Source organism: Haemaphysalis longicornis, unplaced genomic scaffold, assembly GCF_048455015.1.
Source record: "Haemaphysalis longicornis isolate Haplotype H1 unplaced genomic scaffold, Haemaphysalis longicornis Haplotype H1 scaffold_4, whole genome shotgun sequence".
NCBI lineage: Eukaryota > Metazoa > Arthropoda > Arachnida > Ixodida > Ixodidae > Haemaphysalis > Haemaphysalis longicornis.
In genome coordinates this window covers 110,513,407-110,537,701 of record NW_027526361.1, presented here as the reverse complement: position 1 = coordinate 110,537,701, position 24,295 = coordinate 110,513,407, and the positions used below count along the sequence as shown (strand labels likewise).

Below are 24,295 nucleotides of genomic sequence, written 5' to 3'. Positions count from 1 at the left end.
TTTTCTAGGTGGTTTTTACTTAGCCTCATGATAATCAAGAGTAGGCGCACAGCTGGAGCTAATTTCACGAAGGGTCGGTTTATTTACTTGACGTCAGCGTAGTAAAAATAGTTTTCATATCAAGAAATCTTGTGGGTGTTGCAGCTTCATAGTCTCTAGGAATACTCTGCCGTTTCAAGGTCTTTTGAAGTATCGATTTCCGCATTGTACAGTGAAAGACCATCGCCGGCTGCTTTAAAAGAACGTGTGACTTCGATTCCTCGTTAAAGGAGCCATGAAGAGAAAATGCAAGTTTGTTTTATTCGAAAGATTTCGTATTTTATACTGCCACCCGCGCCTGTCCGCATAGAAACGATGCTCTATTCACTGAGAAATTATTCAATTTAGGTTAACATTTTGATTTTCCTGCTAAATCGTTTGTTTTCTGGGTCTGCAGTGACATCACAGGAAGCGACCGCTCTGCAGCCTAGAGTACCTTGATTCACGCGTACGCCGTACAGGGTAGAGACTGAGACTACCTGAGACTACCGCAATCGTTGCGCTACCCATAAATAAGCAAAATGTTTATTAGTGGCACCCGTGATCGTCATTGACGCTTTTTTGAAGAAAGGCGTGTCGTCTTTTTTATGTGTAAGGCCATGTGAAGGATGGGCGAACCAACCCCTCATGCGCAGCAAGTCGCGTCGCATAGCCGTATCTCCACAAACACGTGCGAGTACGGCCGTCCAGCGTCAGCCACCATCGACGTTGCGTACGCCTGACGTTGCGAAATTTTAAAACGCTGACGTTAGCCAAAATAAACGCTTCCGTGTTTTTTCAGCGTACTAAAAAGCAGGTACAGGGTCATAATAAGAGGGGCTATGCACATAGTACTGTACAAGGCTCACACAAATATATCGCTGAGTACTGCGCCAGGTATTCAACCACCGAAACCGAAGCGAACTATACATTTGGGGTCGCCGGGTAGCATTCTTTTTTAAGTACGGAGTGGTCTAGTCGCCGGCTTGTCGTCGTAGCCCGTCTCTAGTAACGCGTAATACGTTACGTCACGGGTGACGCACCCAAACAGGTGCTTCGAAAAGATCACCGCCGCTCCCGGTCTGAGTCGCACCTGGTGCACTCGCGTTACGAAAACGATGTGAAACACAATGGGCCCCACAGGACCGGGTTCGCTGTGTGCAAATGTGTTTTGGCTGGTCTTTGCACGGCGCCGATTCTAGGGAGGCTGCAGTTGCTAAACCGCAAATAAGTACACAGTAATATAAAATGAAGGAAATATATCATGAATTGACCCGTTAAATAACTCAAGTAATGAAAACTCAATCCAGTATTTATTTATGTGCGTTTTCAGGTGCAACGGCGCTTCTCGTGACTACTTGCGGTATCAACGCCAGGCTGGTACTGAAACTATTCAAGAGAGGACGAACAGCCCTTCTAGCAAATCACTGCGACGCAATTGAAAGCTCACACGTGCAGTGAACGTGCAGTGAAAGCTTACACGTGCAGTGCAGTGAAACGTGCAGGCTTAATTATGTTCTTTGGCGTTCAAACATGACACTACAAATTTTTTCAGTTAGGTTATTATACACGTTGGCAGGCCTCTTGCTAAAATTTTTGCCCCGAAATTTAAATCACTTACACTGTAAATTGCGCGGAACAGCCAGTGGCGCCGACACCTGTTTTTATGTTTTCGATATTTTCTACCCTATTTTACAAAAACCACGCGTAAGAGCACTCCGTTTGTGTTCTCAGTGAGCCAATCTATCGATCTAGAGGACCTTGCATTTTGACTTGCGGGTTTCTTTATAGACAAATTGGGAACTTCGTACATTTAAAAGGCTGCTCTCAAACAATCCACACAAAATAAAGCGTAGCGCCGGCAAAAATGCAAAGTTTCTGATATATCACAAAAGTACTCGCTGTCATAGCATGTAAGCACCACATGTGCGGGAGCCCTTATCTTGAAGCATCGACTGTCGACCTTTCCACACGTGCGGACATGACACAGTTCGTAGACTTGTATTTCCTCTGTGGCAGGGTATTCCGAAATGCTATGAGTACGACATTAAGGATCCGTTATCGACCTCTTTAAATAAGGGTTCGTTTTTGATTTTTCCATTTGTTAATGGCTGCCATATACGCAAGAAGGACTTCCGGTAATCAAACTTATGGAGCATCCGGTTAAAATATTTTTCCAGCACATCCGTCCAGCCTAAATCAAAAACCCCGTTTGCGAACGTTCTCTCAGCGCATAGTTCTCGTTACTTGAATCAAGCTGCGGCAGAGGGAAATTTTCAAACCTCAACCAACGTGAAGCCGAGAGACAGCACGGATGTACACCTCCATTTAACGTGTAATGATCACCAGGTATGTGTTGCATGTCATTCAATAGTTTCAATCTGCGCAGAAGAGAGGCTATATTTAAACAATTACGCTCAGATACGTTTTAAACGTGTTCTTTTAAAACGCGTAGTTTGCTAATCCAACATACTATTCCGGACTCCTGAGTAAGGTAGCTTATGCGTGCTCTGATTGAAATGAGAGCCCTCATGTTTGCTGCGGAGACTTGTTAAAATAGCCTGGCTGCTTTACAAGATCGCACATTACCTCCGCGCGAGTATCTAGTATATTTTCTGCTATTTCACGCATATTTTAAACACGATAGCAATTACAGACTTATCTTCCCGGGCCTTCCATCTCTCTTCTCGCACGTCTACAATCTTGAGAGGTTACCTGAAAAAAAAAAAACACCTCTGCATGACTGGTTGTCGGCGTTGCCAGGGAGCAGAGTTTCTACAGGACCTTCGCGACATTTGTAGGGCAGTCTTCCATGGAGCCTACGATACGGTATAATAGGTTTAGGAACATCTGTGCGAGGTGGCTCTGGTTGAGATATCTATAGTTGAGGCAACTATCGCGCGTTTTTGGTTTCTTCGTGCCTAATGTCATCCCTTTATAAGAGCCTTTTGTCTAGTGAATCTTGTCGATTTTCTTCCTAGTAATATTGTTTCGTCTAAATTTTCCTCACGACCATCCTTGTGGGGTTTCATGCATGAGGTGTGTTCTTCTTCCACTGACTGTTTGCGGTGTCGCGCAAAACACTAACCAGATGTAATATCAGTGTTGTATCCTGAACCCCTCTACAAATCTCTTTGGTATGGTTTAGCCGGTCATGATGTCCTAAAGCAAGCTTGTAAAATGCCTCTTTCACCATGTACAAAATCTTTCTTTTTCAAGCTACATACGGAAACCTTGCCCGTTAAAACATAACTGCGCAGTGGGAACATTTTTTTGCCCTTGTTAACTGTAGACTTTCGGAAGTTTCCGAAAGAACTGAACATTGTTTATTGACTGCCAAGACACTCATTTGTTCTGGTATGCGCTTCAACGGACACTCTGACATTATTTTGAATTACCACTCCACACTGTGCCGTACTTTGTAACTCCCGGTGGTGATGTGCCTTATGACCTGTTTTTTCCTATGGTTCTGCACATTTTATGGAAAACGCGAATATTAGACAGAAACGCAGAGCCGATAGTAACGCCTAAGCTGCACCTTATTGAAATAATAGTCAAGGTAAAAGGCTACTATGACCAAAATTATTGGACACCTGACTGGTGCCCGGTTTTGCCTTTCTCTGTATCACTGGCCCCTCACTAGCGGGAACAGTTGTGAATGTGTCTCGCCGAATTCAGGATTACCCGTTTTAGCCTTTATAGTAAGCGCCAACAGTTGTAAAACAGTTCTTGTAAACATGTTTCCCTACATTTGAAATGAACATCCTAAGAAAATAAGAAAAATAGGTCGCTATGGCCGAATGGTCTGGAACACTGGGTGCGTTCTTCTGCAATTCCCGGGTTTCAACTCCCGATACCGCATGTTTTGCTTGTTTGAAGTTATTTTTTTTGTTTTTCGGTAATGTTTTCTATACTGATTCACAATTTTTCTGTGCAACCTTCATAATCCACGAGCGAATTTGCAGAATGCGTGCATACTGACACTGACGCCCTGGCGAGATCTAATTGGCGCGCTGTTTACGTAAGCACCGACTGCTTCCGGGCACATTGCCGAATAAGTTGAATCTCGGCATGGTGCGAACATTTCTTTTCTGAGACAGGCACGAGCTAGGCACGCTGAAAAGGTGGGGCAAAGCACCTCGAATTAGAGCATCTCTGTTGAGGCTTAGGGCGTTGAGCGAACGGCCTGTGACCGTTTTGATTCAAAGCCGTGCTATCAGGCTTCTCTCACGCATTCTACAGCCGACAACATGACAGATGCACGGTATACCCCGATTATTGAGCTATGGGGAATTTCCTAACAAAGATTACGTCGGATGCCAAGCATGTTTTTTTTTTCAGAGAACCGAAACCGAAACTGGTTTAACTTGCGATCTAGGGCATCCCCTATCACATCGCACATCGCATGCACGTCACTGCTGTTGCCACCCCCGCAAATTTCGCATGGTTTTTTTCTTCTTTTAGGCTTTATAAATTAAATACTGCTTTATCGACCGGATAAACGGTGAAACTTTGCTTACTTGAGCCGGTCTACGCAATGCAGACCGAAGCAGAAGTTTGACAATGTCGCTTCAGTGTCTTTGTAAAGCCAGAGTGAACACCTGGATAAAACTTTCATTCCGGCTGTGTGTTGGGCCCACAACGTTACAATCTTTGTATGTGGGTTAAGGCATCATTACGAGCAGTTTTATTCTGTCGTTCCAGAATGATTTTTGTGTGGATGTCATTCCTGAGCGTCACCTTGGCTCAAAATTTTGGAAACTACAACGTTCCGCCCCACATTGTGTTCATCCTGGCTGATGACCTGGTAAGCAATTTACGAAAATGGGAGGTGGTCAGCATGCGGATTTTTGTCATCTAGAATGTTCAGTCTTAGGTTTGTTTGCTGGACTTCTTTCGAAACAGTGTGATACGAATACGGGATGTTGCCTTGTCAGAAAATGTTTCTGGGAAAATCAGGCTCACCATAGTGCACTTGTTTTTTTCCCGACAGGCTTCAGAGCCACTTATTGCAAGCTTCACTAGTGGATAAAAAGTTTCAAGCCACTGGGAAATATCACCTATGTAGAAAATATATCGCATAACGTTTTCTCTCCTTCGGAGAGTGCCTTGTTTCTGTTACCAGTGACAGAGAACTCAGTTTATCTGAATGGTGCCATTTTATCGGAAAATGATAGGCGTAAGATGCTCCTCCCCAACAAGTCTCAAATAGTGGACTAAGAGTATACAAATCTGAAAGTATATAATTTGCATCAGGTACTTTTATATTCTCTCTTGTGGCCTTTAGTTGCACATTTCTGAATCATACTTATATTATAGCCTACAGACAAATAGAAATGTGGTGCTCATTTTTTGCACCGAAAATTTGATCGAGAACAGAAAATAAATACAATGAACATTCCATTATTGCGCAACTGCAGGCTTCGCAGGGGTTGCCCTATACCCAGCCCAGCCTATACAGAGTGGGGCCTGTAATGACCTTGGCCTGGACTCTGCCCTATGCGGCACAGTCTAGGCCCCGTGCTTTTTGACGTCAAAAAAAGACCCCTTTCTGAATGGCTTCCAATGTTTGCGACGAAAGTGACAGCCAATAAAAGCACGTACTGGCACAGCTGGCTACGATTGAGTAAACTTGAGAATACAGCCAAGGTTGGCTCTGGATGCTTAATGACAGGCTTTTCAATGTTAAAAAATAGAAGGCACCCAGCACAGAGAAATGAAAGCTTTAATTTCTTGTTTTTTGGCAAACAATGCGTGGTTCGTCCTCCTACAGAAGCCGGAAAAGATAAAAAATATACGATATATGAGGTAAAACAAAATGTTAATCCGTCTATGGTAAATACTTCGTGTTTAAGAACAAACGGCCTTAACTCTTGTTCAAGCACAGGAACTTTTAAAGCAATATATCAAGCTGCGTGGTAAAAATTCTCACGTAAACTTTAAATACGCTGGATAGGATACCAATAACTTCATTATTTTTATTATGATACTGGTTACCGCCATTTGCAGTCACATTTACGATTCGCAATGCAATTTTTTAAGAGAATTGTGAGTTCGCGGAACACAGCCGTTGCTCTCGCCTCGCGCATACTATTACACCTGTCGCATCAACAAGTGTTGTTAAGACGAACAAAATAATCGATATCGTAGACTGTTGACAGACTTATAGGCCTTTAATAGGTGTGATGCTTTCGACGTGCATTCGAAATTGACCGTTTTTAAGCGCAACACAAACCGTAATGCAAGTAAGATAAGCCGTTGTGCATTTTTTCTTGCCGGGACGTTTCTGGAAGAATCTTGTTTATCAATAACAGAACCAGCGGCTGGCAGTCCTACCCATAGGTGTGCTAAATAACCGCTTTATTTCTGCCCCGACCTGCATCTGCCTAAATAGAACTGTGTGTATTTAAAGCTCGCAAATTTAAAGCAAAGAATTGTTCAGACACGCCCGTATTCTGACCCATTGCGCAGGGCTGGGCAGACACAAGCCTGCATGGGTTGTCGCAGATACCAACGCCCAATTTGGATACTCTTGCCAGTGCGGGCATCTTATTGAACAACTACTACACGCAACCCCTGTGCTCGCCGTCCAGGGCATCGATAATGACCGGACTCTATAGTGTCCACAATGGTGGGTGGCCAATACTCCGCCTTCAGTGCTTACCCGGCAATACGACTGTTACGTCGGGAGACACGTTTGCTTTGTTTCAGACTGCTTGTTCTCAACCTGTGTGGCCATTGAAACCGACAATTCTCGGAAACCGTTTTACTTAGCCGTTGGCGTCTGTATTGGGCGTGAAATTTGTTCCGAAGCATTCAATAAATGTTGAATGCTTCGTGCGTCAGTGCGCACGGGCATGCTTTCAGAACTCGGACAACAAACATTCATTTTCAGGCTAGGGTTCAAATCCTAACAGCAATCTATTCCAAGTGCGAGATCTAGAAGATACATCTCGAACGATACATTTCGAGTTAAACGGACAAAGTGGCACAAGTGAGGCAGAAACATATAGCAAAGGAAACAAAAGATAGGGGTGCAGAGAGGGAGGTCTTGGTGCCTGACATATTTTTCCTTCCACCAAAACGCTACTTGTTGAGTATACAAAATTCGGGTCTTCTGTTTCGAGAGGATCAGTCATTTTTTTCATACCAGCGAAGGATATTCAGATCATCAACAGAGAGGTCAGCACTCCTTGCTCTCAGTAGTGGGACGGCTCAACGAAGAAGGCGGTGCATCCTAGATCCGGAACAGGCCAACCAGTTACAAAGGTATCCCATACGCGCATTTTGGGACTTACAATCCCCCAAAATAGATCAGGCCTCCACACCACAGCCCCCCTACAAAGTACGCTCAGTCAATGGTTTACTTAATACACCGCGTATCAAATCGACGCTTCGGATTGCAAGAGTCGGACACCTTGCGCACGGTGCACGCCATGCTACTCAGCCGAATCGCCTACGCTGCACCATACTTGGCTCTCAAAAAGAATGAGAAGGCACGATTCGAATATCTTTATCCGACAAGCCTATAAGGCTGCCTTAGGATTGCCCTCCACGACGTCGACAAAGAAATTACTTCAGTTTGGATTGCACAATACCTGGGAATAGAAATCGTCTGGGGTCCAGGACACACATCACTCGCCGGTAATGAGGCGGCCAATGCCGCTAGCCGCGCGCACGTACACCGGGCCATTATCTACGAGAGACAAACATCGCCTGCTGTTCCCAAAGCAGAACCTCTCGTAATATATGGACATATTCTCGCCCACTACCGTCAAAGCAGAAGAATATCCCCGTCTTTACATATTCAGTTATCGAGACAAGAAGACACCAGCCTGAGAAAAATACAAACAAACCCTTATACTCATTGCACCCTTCTTCACGCCATCTACCCCACCATATACCCGGCCACCTGTAATTTCTGTCCCTTGCCCGGCACCCTATACCACCAAGTATGGGAGTGCGGAAAAACCACAGACCTACACCCCAAACTTTCCCCCTCTTACGAACAGTGGGCAGCCTGCCTGAAAAGTCCGGACCCTGGGACCCAGTGCATACTGGGGTAGAGGGACTGGACGGCTAGCCAAGGCTAGGGCATCCCGGACTAGGAACATCCCCACCAGGCGGGTGCCCTAGTAGCAGCACCAGCGCTCGTGAAATAAATAATTATTCCTTCTCAACACCAATCACTGAATGTACCCTGTCTCTATTGACCCGGCCAACTAAAGTAGTTTTACAAGAGCGAGAGAGGTGTATTAAAATGGTATTTTTAAGAGCTTTTAGAGGTAAGAAAAACGTCGCTAAATGTTTTCCTGTGGCTCGTAGTTCCCCATTAACCACAATATCTAACCATTTACGATTGATAAGTTTGTATACAAGACATACAGTCGAGGTTGGATGTAGTTTTGCACATATTGCTGAGGACTGTATTGAAGCAAGTCATAAATTCAACATGTTTGCTCTGAATTGTGTGAATAGGAAAAATATGGCAACTGCAGGTTTGTACCGATTAGGAAAGTCATACCTGTAGGCTTACTGAATGCTCAAATTCGGCGAAGAAGCTTCCTTTACGGTGCGTAATCTTAATGTTGCGAAACGTTATTATTACAGGTTTGCATTCCCTTCCCTTAGCGCCTGCGCAGACGGCAGGTTTGCCGTTCAAGTTCAAGCTTTTACCGGAATATCTCAAGAACCTTGGATACGAAAGGCACTTGGTCGGAAAGGTACAGAAATGTAACATTTATAAAAGTGTGCAGTCAAAAGCGAAGACCGAAATGGAAACCTTTATTTGCAGAGGCGATATTATGGCGTCCGCGCAACTATGAGCGGTGGGGTGGCAGTCATTTCGCCTCATGGATAATTTTTGCTATAGTCTTACTTGTCAGAAACGCCGTTCTCAAAAGGCAATTTATAGTTAACCATTTCTAGTGGTTTCGAGTTTCTTGTCGCGTGGAAACAGAATTACTTTGGCCACCAGCGGTACTCTGATATATCATTTCAACAAACCAGGTTGTCCAGACTTTTTTGCTGTACAATAAAAGTAATGCTCATTGTAAGCCACATATGATACGCATTAAGGTATTTATTTATTTATTTATTTATTTATTTATTTATTTATTTATTTATTTATTTATTTATTTATTTATTTATCTATACAATACTGCAGGCCTTGGGCGGCCCAAGCAGAAGTGGTTTGTTTATACATCAATGAGGTAAACCAGTTGTAAACAAGAAAAAGAAAGAAGAGGAAGAAAAAAATAAATTAAATTGTAAGCATAAAGAATTATGCAATTAACAATTGAAGAAAACACAAGAGAACAAGAACGGGCGTATCAGTCCATATTTCAGATATATTGCTCATACGGAGGTAGGAAACGAGGCAGCAAAAAAAAAAAAGCGACGCAAGGGAGCAATGATCATACACAGCAGCACAGCTTTTACACAACTAGATATGGAAAACCAATCAGGGGATGTTGCCAACGTTACATTTTATTCTACGAGCAATTCTACAAAAGCAATCGAACAAACATCGAGCAATCGAGCTTGCATGGGGCAGAAGTAGTTTAGTGAAGTGACTAGTCAGTAGAGCGTCCGACAGGTTGCCATGCTCAACAGAGAAGGCAGCGGGGCAGTGTTTGCTATCTATCATCTGTATTCAGTGCCCACACACTATGGCATGACTAATGCACACAATGCTAAACAGGTTGCATTCATGCATAGAGTCCAGGAAAAACGACATACTGCAACTCTCTGCCAGCAGCAGCAATTTTTTAAAAAGAAGGTTTATTTCATAAACGCAATACAAAGATATCCGTATACTGACAAGGGTCCCAGATTCAAGAGACTGAAATGGGACCACCCGCTGCGGTGGCTCAGTGGCTAAGGCGTTGCGCTGCTCAGCACGAGGTCGCGGGTTCGATTCTCGGCCGCGGCGGCCGCTTTTCTGATGGAGGCGAAAAGCAAAAACGCCCGTGTGTACGAGATTTCGGATCACGTAAAAGATCCGTAAGTGGTCAAAATCAATTCGGAGCCATCCACTACGGCGCGCCTCATCACCAGCGTTGCGTCGGCGCGTAAACACCCTACAATCAATCAATCAATCAATCAATCAATCAATCAATCAATCAATCAATCAATCAATCAATCAATCAATCAATCAATCAATCAATCAATCAATCAATCAATCAATCAATCAATCTGAAAGGGGACCCTCGATTTTGAATACATACAATAATTGCACTGAAGCAGCGATTGGGCACAAGAGCCCATCGGATCAGTACGCAGTGTAAACTGAAATGGAAAATAATCCAGTTGTGTACATACCTACATACCCTCAAAAAGGTAGCGCGACCTCATACAAGTAGTTAAATCATTTCGTGAACAAAAATAGGAAATAAAGGCATATGAGAACACCAGGATATTACGCAATAGATAAAAACAAAAAACAAGGTATTTATTAAAGCAAAAGAAATTCTCTGAGATTTTTTTAAAACAAGTAAGGGCGGGGATGATCTAACAGCTATTGGTAAATTATTCCAAAATGTGACAGCTGCAAAACCAGAGGCTTTCTTCCCGTAATTAGTGTGAACCGTCGGTAGCAAGAAATTGTTATTGCTTGAAAACTCAGTGCCGCTTTTGCTGGGCAAAACAGTAACATCGATAAAGTTATATGAAAAGTTGCAGTGCAGCATTTTATAACCAAAAAAACATTCCGAAGCTATAGTGAAATAGCGCTTTGATTGATAGTATGTTATTCTCACGCAGTAGCCCTGAGACAGAGGAGCGAGATGAACTGAATGCTATAATGCGAATAAATTGGTGTTGAACATGTTGCACAAATGTAGCGTGAGAAGAGTACGTGTCGCCCAAAGAGACAATGCCGTAATGAAAATGGCTGTTAACGAAAGCAAAATGCAAAGAAAATAAAGTTGTATGAAGAAAGAAGCGGCGAGCCTTAATTAAACCTCGTATGCCGAAAACTGTTTCCCGCTTGAGAATAGAAAAATGAGAACAAAAGTTAAGGTGAGGGTGAGGAAAAAAACGTGATGGGTTTCTGATAAGACTCTGAATTTAGTTTTTTTTTTTCAGGGTTACTCACTAAAAAGTTGTCGCGGCACCACTTTACAATGTTAATTAGTACTGCATTCAAGTATGACATGAAGCAATTTAATAATTTATCAGAGGAAGGAATGGTGGTATCATCCGTATACAAGACGCAATGAGAAGAATTAACGCATTCCGGAAGGTCATTAATATACAAAATCAACAGTAAAGGACCTAAAAATGACCTATGGGGCACACCTTCGTTAAATGTTCTAGTTCCAGAAAAAGCGTTATCCACATATACAGAGTATTGTCTGTTAAGTAAATAGTTTTCCAGATACATTAGTGGTGGTCGTGCTATGGCGTAACCTTCCAATTTTTCAAACAAGATATTATGCTTAATCGTGTCAAACGCCTTTGTAAAGTACAAAAAAGCGAACCCACAAAATGTCCAGTGTAAATGGATTTTTGATGAAATGCTTTAGGGAAAGAAATGCGTGGTTTGTAGAACGTCCAGACCGGAAACAGAATTGACATGGAATCAATAGATCAAATTTATTAAAATAGCTATTCAGACGCTTGCAAATATCTGTTTGATTAGTTTGCTCAGAGATGAAAGAATGGAAATTCGGCGGTAATTGCACATTGAAAACCGATCACTTTTTTTGAAAACAGGTATAAGTTTTGTTTTCTTCGGGAAGGATTGAAAAGGGCAACACTTATAGACAAGATTTATTTTATGACTGAGTGTATTTACGACTAAATCGGAAACTAACTCCAAAGGACCAATAGAAATATTATCTAGACCTGGGCTAGTGTTTTTCAGCACTTCTGCTGTAAGTGGAAATAAAAAGAACGATTGGCTAGCACGGCGCAAACAACGTTGTGCATTCAAAGACTGGAGGGTACTGTTATAAACGGACGAAAAAAATCGCAACAGGCATTGGCAATGTGAGTGGGTTCCTCCAAGGTTACTTCATTGGGGGTAATGTTTGGTATTAAGAAATTAACTGTAGCCGTTTTAAGGAAGGTATTCAAGAGATTTCATTGTTTTCTGTGGTCCTTTTTGTGTCTAGAAAAAAAGAACCGCTAGCTAGATCCGCTAGAACCGCTTAGCTAGATATGAACCGCTTAGCTAGTGCTTTGAAATCTAGAACCGCTTAGCTGGATTGGAATCAAAGGGCTGTCTCTCCGTTTACTCGTACAGATTATCTGTTTTTTGTATGCTTACTAATAGCCCTTTAGCCATCCATGGATTGTGCGGATAACCGAATCTTTTTTTATATTCAACCGTTGTGGTACTGAAGGGCTAGTTAAAATTACTTTTCTTGTGCTCATGTTTGACTTAATTAAACGCGGAAGCATTCAATATTGCGCTATTTTTAAGTTGTCCTTACGTTGTAGTACAATCGCTAAATTGTAACACGTTCATATCTTTTCTTGTGCATTTGCCTTTCCCTGCAGTGGCATCTGGGCTACAGCAGCCTAAACTACACGCCCACTTACCGGGGTTTCGAAAGCTTCTACGGCATGTACACTGGTCCCACGGATTACTACAATCCCACCATGACATGGGTTGGTACATAGAATCATGAGCCTCTATTTTGAAATTTCAGAACTCCATACTCGAAGCACATCACGCATTTTAGGGCATATCAACTGCTAAGTATCCATGGTCCGGCCTATAGAACACACCTAACGCTTAATTTGGTGTATAGGCTAAATCTGGCGCTTGTGCACCGGGTTTTTAGGATGTACCTGAGGTTTGCATCGCTTTTTCAAGCAGACTTATTCATAAATAAGTTTATTTTCAATAACGTTTATGATGCACCGCAATTTGTATATAAAACACGTTGTTTATAGAATGTCTATGACCCTATTTGTGATAAAATTTGAAGGTTTATCGTAAAACCGAACATTTTCCTAGGAAATAGGCCTACCATGAGCAAACACTCAAACTAAATTGGGCTTCTTATTACCATGCAATGCTGCTGATGTACTATTGAGCATCTAGTAATGCCACGCGTCCCACGCAGCAAAAAAATGAGGCTCGGGTTGAGGCATTCGATGCCTGCACAATATTTTTCCAAAACCAAACCTTAAACATACGGGATCATAGCAAATGAACCAGCATATCACACGACGCAAAAAGACAAGCTCAACCCCACACTATCAAAAATCTAGTCAGAAAGTCACTATAAAGCATTAACTGTCTATGCCAAAGTGGAACAAGTCCTACCGCCTGTAGCACGACGAACCCGCTGCTATGCCGATGACGTAACCCGGTGAGTTGGCTGCCTTACGCGTAGACGCACGTAGCAGCACGTCGCGATGGCTCGTGCTGGCCGCTAGTGGTCTGGGTGACCGGGGTGCGATGCCACAGGTTCCTTGAGGAGCACGGCTCAGCAGGAGGCCAGCAGTGCCAAGCCGCTGGTAATAGGTGGTTCCGAGCTGCCCGCTGCCAACGGTGCGATGCCGCTGGTACGTTGTAGGGCACAGCCCGACATGTCGCCGTCTTTGCGATGCCGCCGGTGCGCTCTCAAGAGAGGCCACTTTCAGTGCTCAGGGGGCTCAATACCGGTCCGCAAGCTCATCCCGCTGTTGGCACTACCACCTGGTAGCCCCGATGCTCGACCCGAACTTGCGACCATTCCTCCCAAGACCTCGTTCCACCCTCCCTACTCCAACCTGGTCGTCAACCTCTTCAGCTCGCATTGTACCGTGTGAGGCTCCCATTTGTTGGTCCACCTAACTTCCTCCATCTCTTCGATTGCCCTGTGTATCTTCTTCATTGGTCCCTTCCGAATCCTTCTAACCATCCCGTAAGCTGAACCTTCTTTCTCGTCGTCTTTTCTTCAATCATCTTATTCTCGGGGCAATCACCCTTAAGTATGGGCTCGTCGTCCTTTTCTAACCCCACACCTTCTTACCACGTGAAAAGTAACTTCCTATGTTGTAGTTTTTTTAAGGTTGTTTTCCTTTCTCTGCAGTTTAGTTTCGAGTACTCCATCTGGGACTAATTCCAAGGGAGCTAAAATTTTGTTGATGCAAAGAGTGTCAACGTAGTTGCCGTATTTTGGTTTCCTCGTGTCGTCTTGTGCGTATCGTTACAAAGGTTATGGTATAGTGTTTAGGGAAAAGGAATCAAACTGAGGCTTTACGCAGCAATGTTACATTTGCGCTGTGACGCCCTTCGCAGTGATGAAATGCACTAAAATTTATTATATACGACACTCTTCATTCTGAGACAAAATCTACATACATTTCCGCATAAGATAGAAAGCCTTAATTAGCGCACTGCCCAAAAAACCGTCGTCGTTGTGGTATTTGTTACTGCCCGGTACGGAAAATGGCCGCCGCTGGAAAGAGGAGATACAAAACACGTTTTAGTTAATACGTCATTTGAACTCGTGTCTCCAGAGTTGGAACCAAGTCTCTTACCACTGCGCTATATATGCGCCTTCCAAAGAGCCGGACAAAAATTAAGGCTTGTTGCGTGACAAGTCTACGTATGACACCACCGTCGTTATACGTATGACACCGCCGTTGAACAGGTGCTCGTCAGCGCAAGAAACATTTTGCGCAATAGACTATGAAATAAAACCGAAGAATGAGACGCAAAACCCACGTAGCTGTAAATACGTCTGTCAATGTAACTGGCGCCAAAAGACGACGAAACCATATCGACGAGAAGGAGGGTGACAAACAGGAAGAAAATCTTTTCTTGTAGCCTGCCAAAATTAAAAGTGTACTAAGAAAGAGACGCAAATGCGCTATTCGCCCCGAGCGCGAACACAGTCGGCCCCTGGCGGCGGCGGGACGAACCGCTCCTTGTGTGGATGGCGCTCTCGCGTCGTCTGCTTTTTTACGTTGCGTGTGGCGCAAGACGCGCGCTGCACCCGACAAAACAACCAATATGTGTGCTCGTTTGGCACTAAGCAATGACATAGTTACCTCTGCTTGCGCATGTCCTCTAGAAACGCAATAATCACCGGCCGTTGCGGGCTAATGCGCTGGTTTAATTACACGAAACATCTTCGCCCTGGTCACCGCTTGAGTGTGAAACGTGTTATAAACATTGCTTCCACACATTGCACTTTTCTTATTGTTGAGTGCAGTCGTCTGCTATTTCGTGAACGTCGAAGGGTGCTTTTTGAAGGTGGCGTGAAGATTATTTAAAGGATAAAAGTTTAGTACGCGAAACGTGTAAGAAGCGACAAGACCTGTGCATACGCGAGCAAATTCCAGACCCTTGTAAAATTGTGCTGTGTCCTTACAGAAATAAGAAACAAACAAAAACATTGCACACGACTCGTGCGCTATCGCCCATACATTACCGGACACGTATTTTACACCCGCAAGCGCCTGTGTGATCGTGTCCTTCCCATACCTTTTCTAAAATAAATACTATTTTTGGAAAGTCGTTGTTTATATTGAGGAGAAGGAACAAACATTTATTCAACTGCATCGAGTTGTTAATTTTACTTATTATTTAAGATACGTTTCTATGGATGCGCAAGGGTATTTAGGGGGATTCTTCGGTAAAATTAAGCAGTTCTGAGTTTGCGTCTGTCATGTGGCATTTCGTGTGTCATGTTCATAGATATCATTTTCAAATCCGACATGAATCACCTTTTCCAAACACGTGTCTCACTCAGCATAACCAAATGCCTAATATGGTCATTAAGGTGGACCTAAGTTTAAAGAAAGAGGAGAAAACGCGTAATATATTGCACGTTGTTGCGCACATGTGGGAGGGGTGTGTGCCATGACTCGATGTTTTTTTTTTATTTTTCCCACAATGCTTACTTTCAATACAATTTTGAAAAAGGCGAGCCACAATTCCAGGACAATCCCGGACCAAAGGGGGGTTAATCAGTTTTAAAAATACGTACTGCTTTTTCACCGCTACAGAACACGACGCCTAGGGTAGTTTTGATTGTAAGTAATACTGATAACCATAGTTTGGCTTTTCGCGTTGCATGCGTTCTCTTCTCGCTGCTCTTGCAATGTTGGCAGGACCCCCCCCCCCTCTTCCCGAAGAAAAACTAAATGCACAGAATTTCATTTTTTAACCAATCCTCAAGAAGTATAATGCCAAGACAAAGGCGATATTCAGTTTACAAAACAAAGTAGTTACCGGGAACCCGTTGCGCTGATTCGCAACGAGAAATAAAAAGGAAATGTTTTACTACATCTGCAACAGCACAACTTCATTTATTGCCATCTGTAGGGTTCGTAAGCGACCTTATACGCAGGAATGTAAACCTGCTTGTCACTTTGCGAAAACCTAGCTAAACATGAGATGTTGATTGTACTGCGTGCGTTGACAATTCATTCGCAAGTTCACTTGCGACGAAAGCCGCAAATAATTGATCCGAAACCGTTATTCATCAAACCTTCCTTCAGAGTCGTTAAAATTTCATTTAAAAGACCCGTTAGAGCGGTTACATATATATTTCTGCGCTGATCAAAATTCAGTAATTTTATGTTGCATTTTGAACACACAAAAAATATCGCAAACTCTTAGAAAGAATTTCGGGGCAGTTGAGTAGTGTTACCATTTCAGGGCATCCCACAAATGCAACAATGCGTCAGGCTACCAGTGAAAGCGATTGAGATTGCCGTTGTAAACTGAATTTCAGAGATCGAGGCTTTATGATTTGTTTCTATTTATGCTTTTATTGAAGGCTCAAAGCCATAGTCTGGACAGATCGAGCTTGCTACGAGCCACAGCGTACAAGTTCATTGTCAAAATTACGGCCATTCTGAGATTCCCGATGAGTCGTCGCTTTTTTGGCGTAGTAATGAAAACTGACTGCCGCTTTCATGCTATACTTTGAACGTTGAGGAACCGAACTACAGCATACCACTCTTCTTTGCACCTTTCGTGCGCACACACGGCGGGAAAAAGGCACGAAGCGCACTCACAGTGTGCATTCTTACGGGCCGCTCATCGGAGCATCCACACTAGCAGCGCGAAGCTGTCGCCACCTACATGTCGAGCTCGCGGCGAATAGCAGCAAAGCGGCTGTTGATGATTTGCGGCTGGCCATCCCTCTAAATCCATGCAAGCAGGTTTGAGACTTAAGGGTACTCTGCAACAGTTCCAAAAACGCTTTCAATCCTTTCTTCGCGTCTGGAAGCACTGTGAAATCTATAGTTATTTCCACCACGGAACGGCGCTGCATTATTAGCTCTTCTCAGCAGATACGCCTTCCATTTCTGCTTTGGTTTTTGGCTTCCTCTCAAAGTGGCTATGAAATGCGTTGATTCCTGAAGCTGCATGAAAGGCGACCAGTAGACCCGACACCTCTGTACTGACGTAATTCCAGTGATCGAAGAACCCCAAGACCAGGAAAGACAGAAAAAGTTTTTGAGCAAGTTTCGAAGTTATCTGAAGGGCATAGAGTCGTAATTTTTGGCTGAGATACTTTGCGACCCCCAATAAAAGTACTGGATGTTTTGGTTGTCTACGCTATGTCATCAAATGTTTAAGAATTTCAAGGTAAGTTGGAAAAGAGTTGCAGGCCCCCTTTAAGTGCCCCGAGAATTTTTCGTAATGCCACCCATAAAGAAGCACAGGCACGGCTGGCAAATAAGCCCGTTACCTCATTCTAGGTGGCTGGGGAGGGTGACTCGCGTTATTTCGCACGTCGTCATGCAACCATCGCTTCTTCGCTTCGTGCATGCGCTACAACAACCCTTCGCCAAAGTTCCTGACCGTTCGCTTTAGTTCTTTGTGCGTGGCCCGAAAGTTTTACTTTTTCCGGGGTGATGATTGCATGTTGCGGTTGTTGAGCGCCGAAATACAAGCCTCATGGCACAACGTTTTTACCCAACTATGTAATGTGACCAAAGACCTGTGTGTCCTATCGTAAACCTTTAGGTTAAATTTGAAGGGTGATATGCTTTGATACGGTCTCACGTGGTCATGGCACTGCTACCGTCCTCATCAGAGAGAAGGCTCCGGCCTTGCAAAAAATGTACAAGACACGCGGTGTAAGAACGGAAATCGGCGTTATTAGTAGTTTACATTTTTCTAGCCGTGTTCGCGCATTCAGTCTCTTGGAAGTCATGTGGCGCACAAGAACGAACCTTTGCAAAGTTGATACTTCACTCCGGTACATCTATTGCTCGAATTAATGTTGTGACTCGTACGAAACATGCCGACAAAGAAGCTGCAAATTGGACCAACCTGAACAATTTTTCTTCAGAGGGGGTGCTCACCGTGTTGTGACAGGTTGTATGGCAAAGTGTTTCTCTTATAAAAACTTCGGTGAACATGATAGTTGTTAAACGTGCACATAGGATTGGTCCAGCGTGGTGCGAAGGAAAATAAAAAAGACAATGTGCATTTGCAAAGTTCATGGTGACCGCCAAAGCTTACTGAACGCAATGCGGCAATGATAGGTCCAAGCCTCACGATGCGGGGGGTTATAAATAAGCAGGGGAATGTTGTCCGCAGCTTCACAAGATTTTTGCAAGCTTTCTAGTGTTCGCAAGAAGGTTATACTTGTCTCAGATGTCCCGAAGGTCGCAACTTCATTGCACCGCTAGTTTATCCACAGTGTTAAAAGAAGTTTAGGGCCCCTTGCAGAAGTAGGTTCCGCAAGCCAGGAAATTATGTAAGTTAGTATCTCGGAATGACTAAGCGGCGACCTATGACCATCAGCCTCCTAAGCAAGCCATTACAGACCTTTTCTTGAAAATGCACACGGTTGTTCCCCGTCACCCCGAGGTCGGTCGCAACCGAAGGGAAATCAAAGTGCCGCATAGAAACTTCTCGTTTTTGCTGACGCTGAAATTGTTAAATAAGCGCGTAAAGACAGCACGGGCTGGGAACTATCGGAATGCGAGCTATGTAGAAATATAAGTCACCTCGCGGGCCAATCCATTGTGAGCGTGTATGCTCTAGGAAAGTTGTACAAGGACCTTGATGGGTTGGATCTTATTCAGACCCGTAACGGTATTCATCGTACCGTATTCATCAGCCGTAAATACATCAACAAGAATCTTAAAGTACAGCCATCCCCTTTCAAGAGGAATAGTTCGGGTGCATGTGTGCTTTTGTGATAGCTTCGTTGTAGTGGGTGTTTGTACTTCGTTGAAAAGGCATCCCACGTACGGACGCTAGCACAAAAGCACGGCCCATGTATTGCCTATAAAAGTAAGATCCGCTAGTAAGCTTGTCAATGTCCCACGTTTCTCTTAAATAGAATCCTTGAGTGCTCCCACCGGCACGTCGTGACCTCTTTGGTACGCTCATTGCGGAGGCTTCGGTCCTGTGGGCCGCCTCGTGGTTTTCATTTGTGATATACCAAACAGGGTTTAAATAGAGGGAGATGTCTTGCCTGCAGTATTATTGCGGTGAACTGCAGAAAGCTTTAGGTATGAAGAACGTCAATTTGCGATATGTGTTGCTAGTTGCCGGAGATGTTCGAAGACGTCACGTCAAAGCAAAAAATTGTTGGATGGGCTTGTTCATTAGAAGCTATGGATAGGGGAACCGTTGGAGGATATTGATTTATTTTAGGGTTTAACGCGCTGACGCAGCGCAGGCAATAAGGCGCGCCTTAGAGGAGGGCCCCTGATTAATTTTGACCACATGGGGATCTTTACTGTGCGCCGAAGTCTCCTACACACGGGCGTTTTTGCTTTTCGCCTCCATCAGAAAAGTGGCCGTCGCGACCGGGAATCGAGCCCGCGTCCTCGTGCTCAGCAGCACAACTCCTTAGTCACCGAGCCACCGCGGTGGCGTCAGAAAAATACATGAGGTAGAGAGTGTAAATTTGCACGCGGTAGGGGACAGGTTATGAGTTATCCACGTGCAAATTTGAAACAGCTGGAGGAGAAAGAAATTGTTGCGAGTGTGCAAGAGAGCTATAGGCATGTCTTCCTGTGTTCACACGTGAATAACTGCTACGTAGATTTTGAAATTTTACACCATTAGGAGACGGTCACGGTTCATGGCAGACTGGAGTTTCAAACCTTGGTTAAGGAGGTGCTAGAAAAGATATTAAACTTATGTTTGCGGCATTTTTATGTCCGTTATACCAAGCATAACAGATCTTTGTCATTGCCGCCAAGTATAGGTGGAGCAGACTGTTAGAAAGTAAATTATATATGCCGTGTAGAGAGGCCGGCGAATGGTAAAAACGTAAAAATTTATACTTCATTACGACCTGTTACAAATTCTCAACAGGAGTTTTCAAGTTCAAAACCATTATACCTCATTTCTTAGGCGACATAAGCCGGTTTAAATAGGCATTATTCGCATTTGTAAGGCTCGTTTTGAGATTCCTCGCTTACTTTCTCCACTGAGACACGTAAAAAAAGGTAGAGGAAGACTTGGCATACAATCCAAAAATAAACATTGAACTCATTTTACGTCAACCCGCACTGGACAGCAGGAACACAAAATAGGCTTGGCGTGGGTAACGCAGAATCTCGGAGTATTTCAGTGGTCATGCGGCACGTGCTTATTTTTTAGAGAGCAAAAAAACTTTAACATGGTTTTGCAGGGAGTTATCAATCGTCAAAGCTGAATAAGGGCGACAACATGTGGTGGAATGTTCTAAAAATGACGCGCGTTGCGGAGTAAATAGAGAGAGATATAAAAGGAGGTTCCATAACTACCCAACATAAGTATTGACGTCCATTCCGGGTATTTCGCCTAATGGCCGTGTTTTACTTGTTTTGGTGGTGCTGCGTGGGAACATAGGCGTATATTTATGTAAATTAGATATTAATAAATTTAGGCTTTCTCATGACGCAATGGCACTGTTGTGCCTGCAGCTAAATACGATGTGATCATTACGTTCCTTTAAATGCAGGTTACCACAGTTTCGGGGATTTGAGGAGGGAACAACTTAACTCCAGTCAAGCCGCACAGTACAGGAAATATTCACTAGACCGCCTCCAAGTAGCCTGAATTGAATTTTAGGCCACTTAGCACCCCTAACATGTGGAGTTTATAGCTCAACATAACTGATATACCTCCCTCATATAAACAGATAACTGTGCAAGTGCGTTTAGATTCATCTTCGCTAGGCGGAAAAAGACACGGACGAAAGACTGGGGTAAGCACAGACCGCCACTCGCAACTGAAATTTATTTTTGAAAAGAAGAGGCATATATACACACTCTCAGCGCATGTGACACACTGATACAAGGAATTGCATCACATGTTATCTAAATATGCTACTTCTCGCTGCTATAGTGCTAGGGGCGGCTGGCTGACGCCTTTGTCGCCACGTTTTTTTATTAAATGCAGAGCATTTCTTTAACTCACGATTTCACCCGTTCTTGGCGTCCGTAGTTGTCCGCATCGCTCGCCTCGACATGCCCGGCTCAGACGTTTCGCTATCGGCGCGATCAACATTCGATAGCGCGCCCAGGCATGTTTCAAGGACACTCTCTCCCGTCTCTCGGACTCAACGTTCGCCGAGGCTGCCATTTTTACTGCTGACGCGCTCTCTCGTCAGCAGTTGCCACACGTGCAACAACATTAACGTAACGCAAACTACTTAACGTCGTGCGTCACCAGAAATGCTCTGCATTTGATTGTGCCCCTCGCGAGGGGGATGTTTCTCTGCGTCGCCATGCGAACAGTTTGCCACGCTTTAGTTTCAGTTCCGTATCTCCCCGCCGCGGCCGTGGAGAGAAGGCGGCCGGCCGCGACTCTCACCACCGCGGCGCTGCGGTTGCGAGTTGCGCTAGGAAAGCGCGCGTCGTCTGCTAGCGGGGAGCGGAACGCGTTCCGCTCGGCATCTCCTGTCTTCGCCACTTCTGGCTGCGCATTGCAAAAGAAATAACTTTTACGTAGGTTTCGAGTACCTTCCTGGTTGTTTGACTAGTATGTTTGCGAGAGTAGGTGACAGCGCCGAACTTTGCCATGCATCCACCCTCATCACAATGGTTTTTCAACAATGAGAGTTTGTCTTTGCTATTGATGTCCCGTTCATGTTCCTTAAGTCGGGAAAAATAAAAGAAACGGGCGCACGTGTCGATTGCGTGTGCGTACAACCTTTCACACGGGCTGAAATATGTGGCTGCTAAGTATGGTGTAAGGGTGGTATTTAAGGCACCAAGAAAGTTGGGAGGTATATGCGCAGTCATCAAAAAGAAAGTGGAAGTAAAGGACGCAAAGCCAAGCGATGGATGCCGCACAAAACATCGCTCCCAGCATGTAAGATGTGCCACAGGGGTGGTTTATGATATTGGATTATCCTGCCGAGCGAGCTATGTCGGACAAAGGGGAAGGCGGTCAATGTAAGACTTAAGAAACATGAACAGGCCATCAATAACAAAGTCGTACTCTCACAGTTGGTGAACAATTGTGATGAGTGTGGATGCACGGCAAAGTTTGGCGCTGCCACGTGGTCGTACAAACACACTAGTCAAATAACGAGGGTGACACTCGAAGCCTACGTAATCAAAAAACGAGAAGACAACGGCGTTAGCCAGCCGTCCCTAACACCATCGCTGCAAGAAGTAGCATATTTAGATAAAAGCACGGGATGGAATTCACAGTATCAATGATTTGTGCGCCTATATTTTGCCTTACTTAGTTGCGGTTGATGGATTAACTCATAGTATTTACTATGTCAACCTTCAGAATGCCCAACTCCGAACGTTTAAGAGCGCAGAAGTTCTTATCAGTGTATGGCAATCGAAGAAAAGTAGCAAGAAGCATTACGGCCTTCGTTTTGCACGATCGGTTTGATTCAGACACGCATAATTTATTCTTATGGTGTTTTTTATTCTAAGGGCGCTCACAGAGGAATTGATTTCTGGAACAACAAAGAACCCGTGACGACACTACATGAGAAATATGTCACAAACGTTCTACTCGAACGGGCAAAGGATGTTATTTCCAACAGAAATAAAGCAAAGGTAAGTAAAGGCCTTCGGATAGATATATCAGTCTTCCTTATGCGGAGGTTTTCTGGTTCAGTGAGGGGTACTTGGGCAGCATAAACCAGGCGAAATTTCGCAGTGATGCGGTGTAATGCGTTCCTCACACCATGGGTACAAACTATTGTAATAATTTGAAACTAGAGGTAAATGTGAAGAACCTAAACATGGCATAGGCGGTAAGCGAGCACCTGCCCTTTGTAAGGACAATGTGATTTATTCTTCTACAGTTCTACATACAGATGAAGCTATGGGCCAGTTCACTACCTTTGTGTCTCCCTCTTTGTGTCTATTGTTTTGTACCACACAGGAAAGCTTTTCGATTTTCCTATTGTACCCGTTTTAGTTACAGGCCACCTTTTAGTTACAGAGCCGCACTTTTGAAATTAAGGAAGGCGTAGTCAACGCGTATTGAACTGTTCCCATCCTCACGAACTCACGGAATCCGAGAACATTTCGCCAATGCAGCTTCGTCGAATTCGTTTAGTCGCAGGCGTGAAATGCTTGAGTCTTAACGGGCCACACGATTTGTGATATTATTTTATCTTGCTAATTGTGTGCGTGTTGCCAATAACGGTGGGTCATAGGCTCACTGTAGGTCCATTTTGGTGAGGTATGAAGAAAGGAGCAAAATAATATAGTTTACCTTAACGCAGGAATATGCAGCCGCATAAAGTGCAAGAAAAGAAAACCATTTACTAACAAAGCAATGAAATAATACAGTAAGATGGAAGTGAAAAAGTAAGCCGATATTCATAGGATTGCGCGTGGAGCCTTTATTGATTATTGATTATTATTAATTTCTGCATGCCGGCACGTCTCATACGAGCTGGTGTGGACCGGCTCTCTTGATACAGTATTGAAAACCGGTAGCAGGCGCGCACTGTCTCCGAATGACTTTTCGAATCTACCTAGAAACCAATTGACCTTCCGAAATATCTTGGTTTCTCTTCGCCATGACTCCGTGCATCACATGCGCGTGGAGCCGTTTCCCGCTAGATGAAACTCAAGGTTCTTATAGCAGCCACCTTTCGCCTCCTCTTGTTATATTTGCGGTGGAAGAGACGAAACATGATAAATTATACTTCCGCCCCATGGACTCTACAATGCCGTAAAACTTCATTAGGAAGCCCTAAAACACCGAGATTACCTGCAAAGACTGGAGGGCGAGTTTTTATGATTCTTGTCCCTTATAATGTTGCCCATCTCACTTAGGCCGACATGTATCAATATTGCGGCACAGTACTTTGTCCAGCGCAATAGCCTCGTTTTTTTTAAATGGGAGTGACACCTGCAATGTGTACTGAACAAGTGT

At 44.0% G+C, this 24,295-nt stretch overlaps 2 protein-coding genes across 2 annotated transcripts in view; both read left to right on the top strand.

Annotated features, from left to right (window-relative positions):
- Positions 1-2,234: 2,234 nt before the first annotated feature.
- Positions 2,235-8,101, top strand: LOC144179926 (arylsulfatase B-like). Its single transcript, XM_077708344.1, has 4 exons — positions 2,235-2,367; positions 4,723-4,825; positions 6,490-6,649; positions 8,031-8,101. The coding sequence occupies exons 1-4, from the start codon at positions 2,357-2,359 to the stop codon at positions 8,099-8,101; spliced, it is 345 nt and encodes a 114-aa protein (XP_077564470.1). The 5' UTR covers positions 2,235-2,356.
- Positions 8,102-8,503: 402 nt separating this feature from the next.
- LOC144179925 (arylsulfatase B-like) overlaps positions 8,504-24,295 on the top strand; it is a 41,008-nt gene continuing 25,216 nt past the window's right edge. The window contains exons 1-4 of the mRNA XM_077708343.1: positions 8,504-8,516; positions 8,629-8,741; positions 12,526-12,636; positions 22,834-22,959. Coding sequence (XP_077564469.1) covers positions 8,504-8,516; positions 8,629-8,741; positions 12,526-12,636; positions 22,834-22,959 — 363 coding nt within the window. The remainder of the gene's footprint in view (positions 8,517-8,628; positions 8,742-12,525; positions 12,637-22,833; positions 22,960-24,295) is intronic.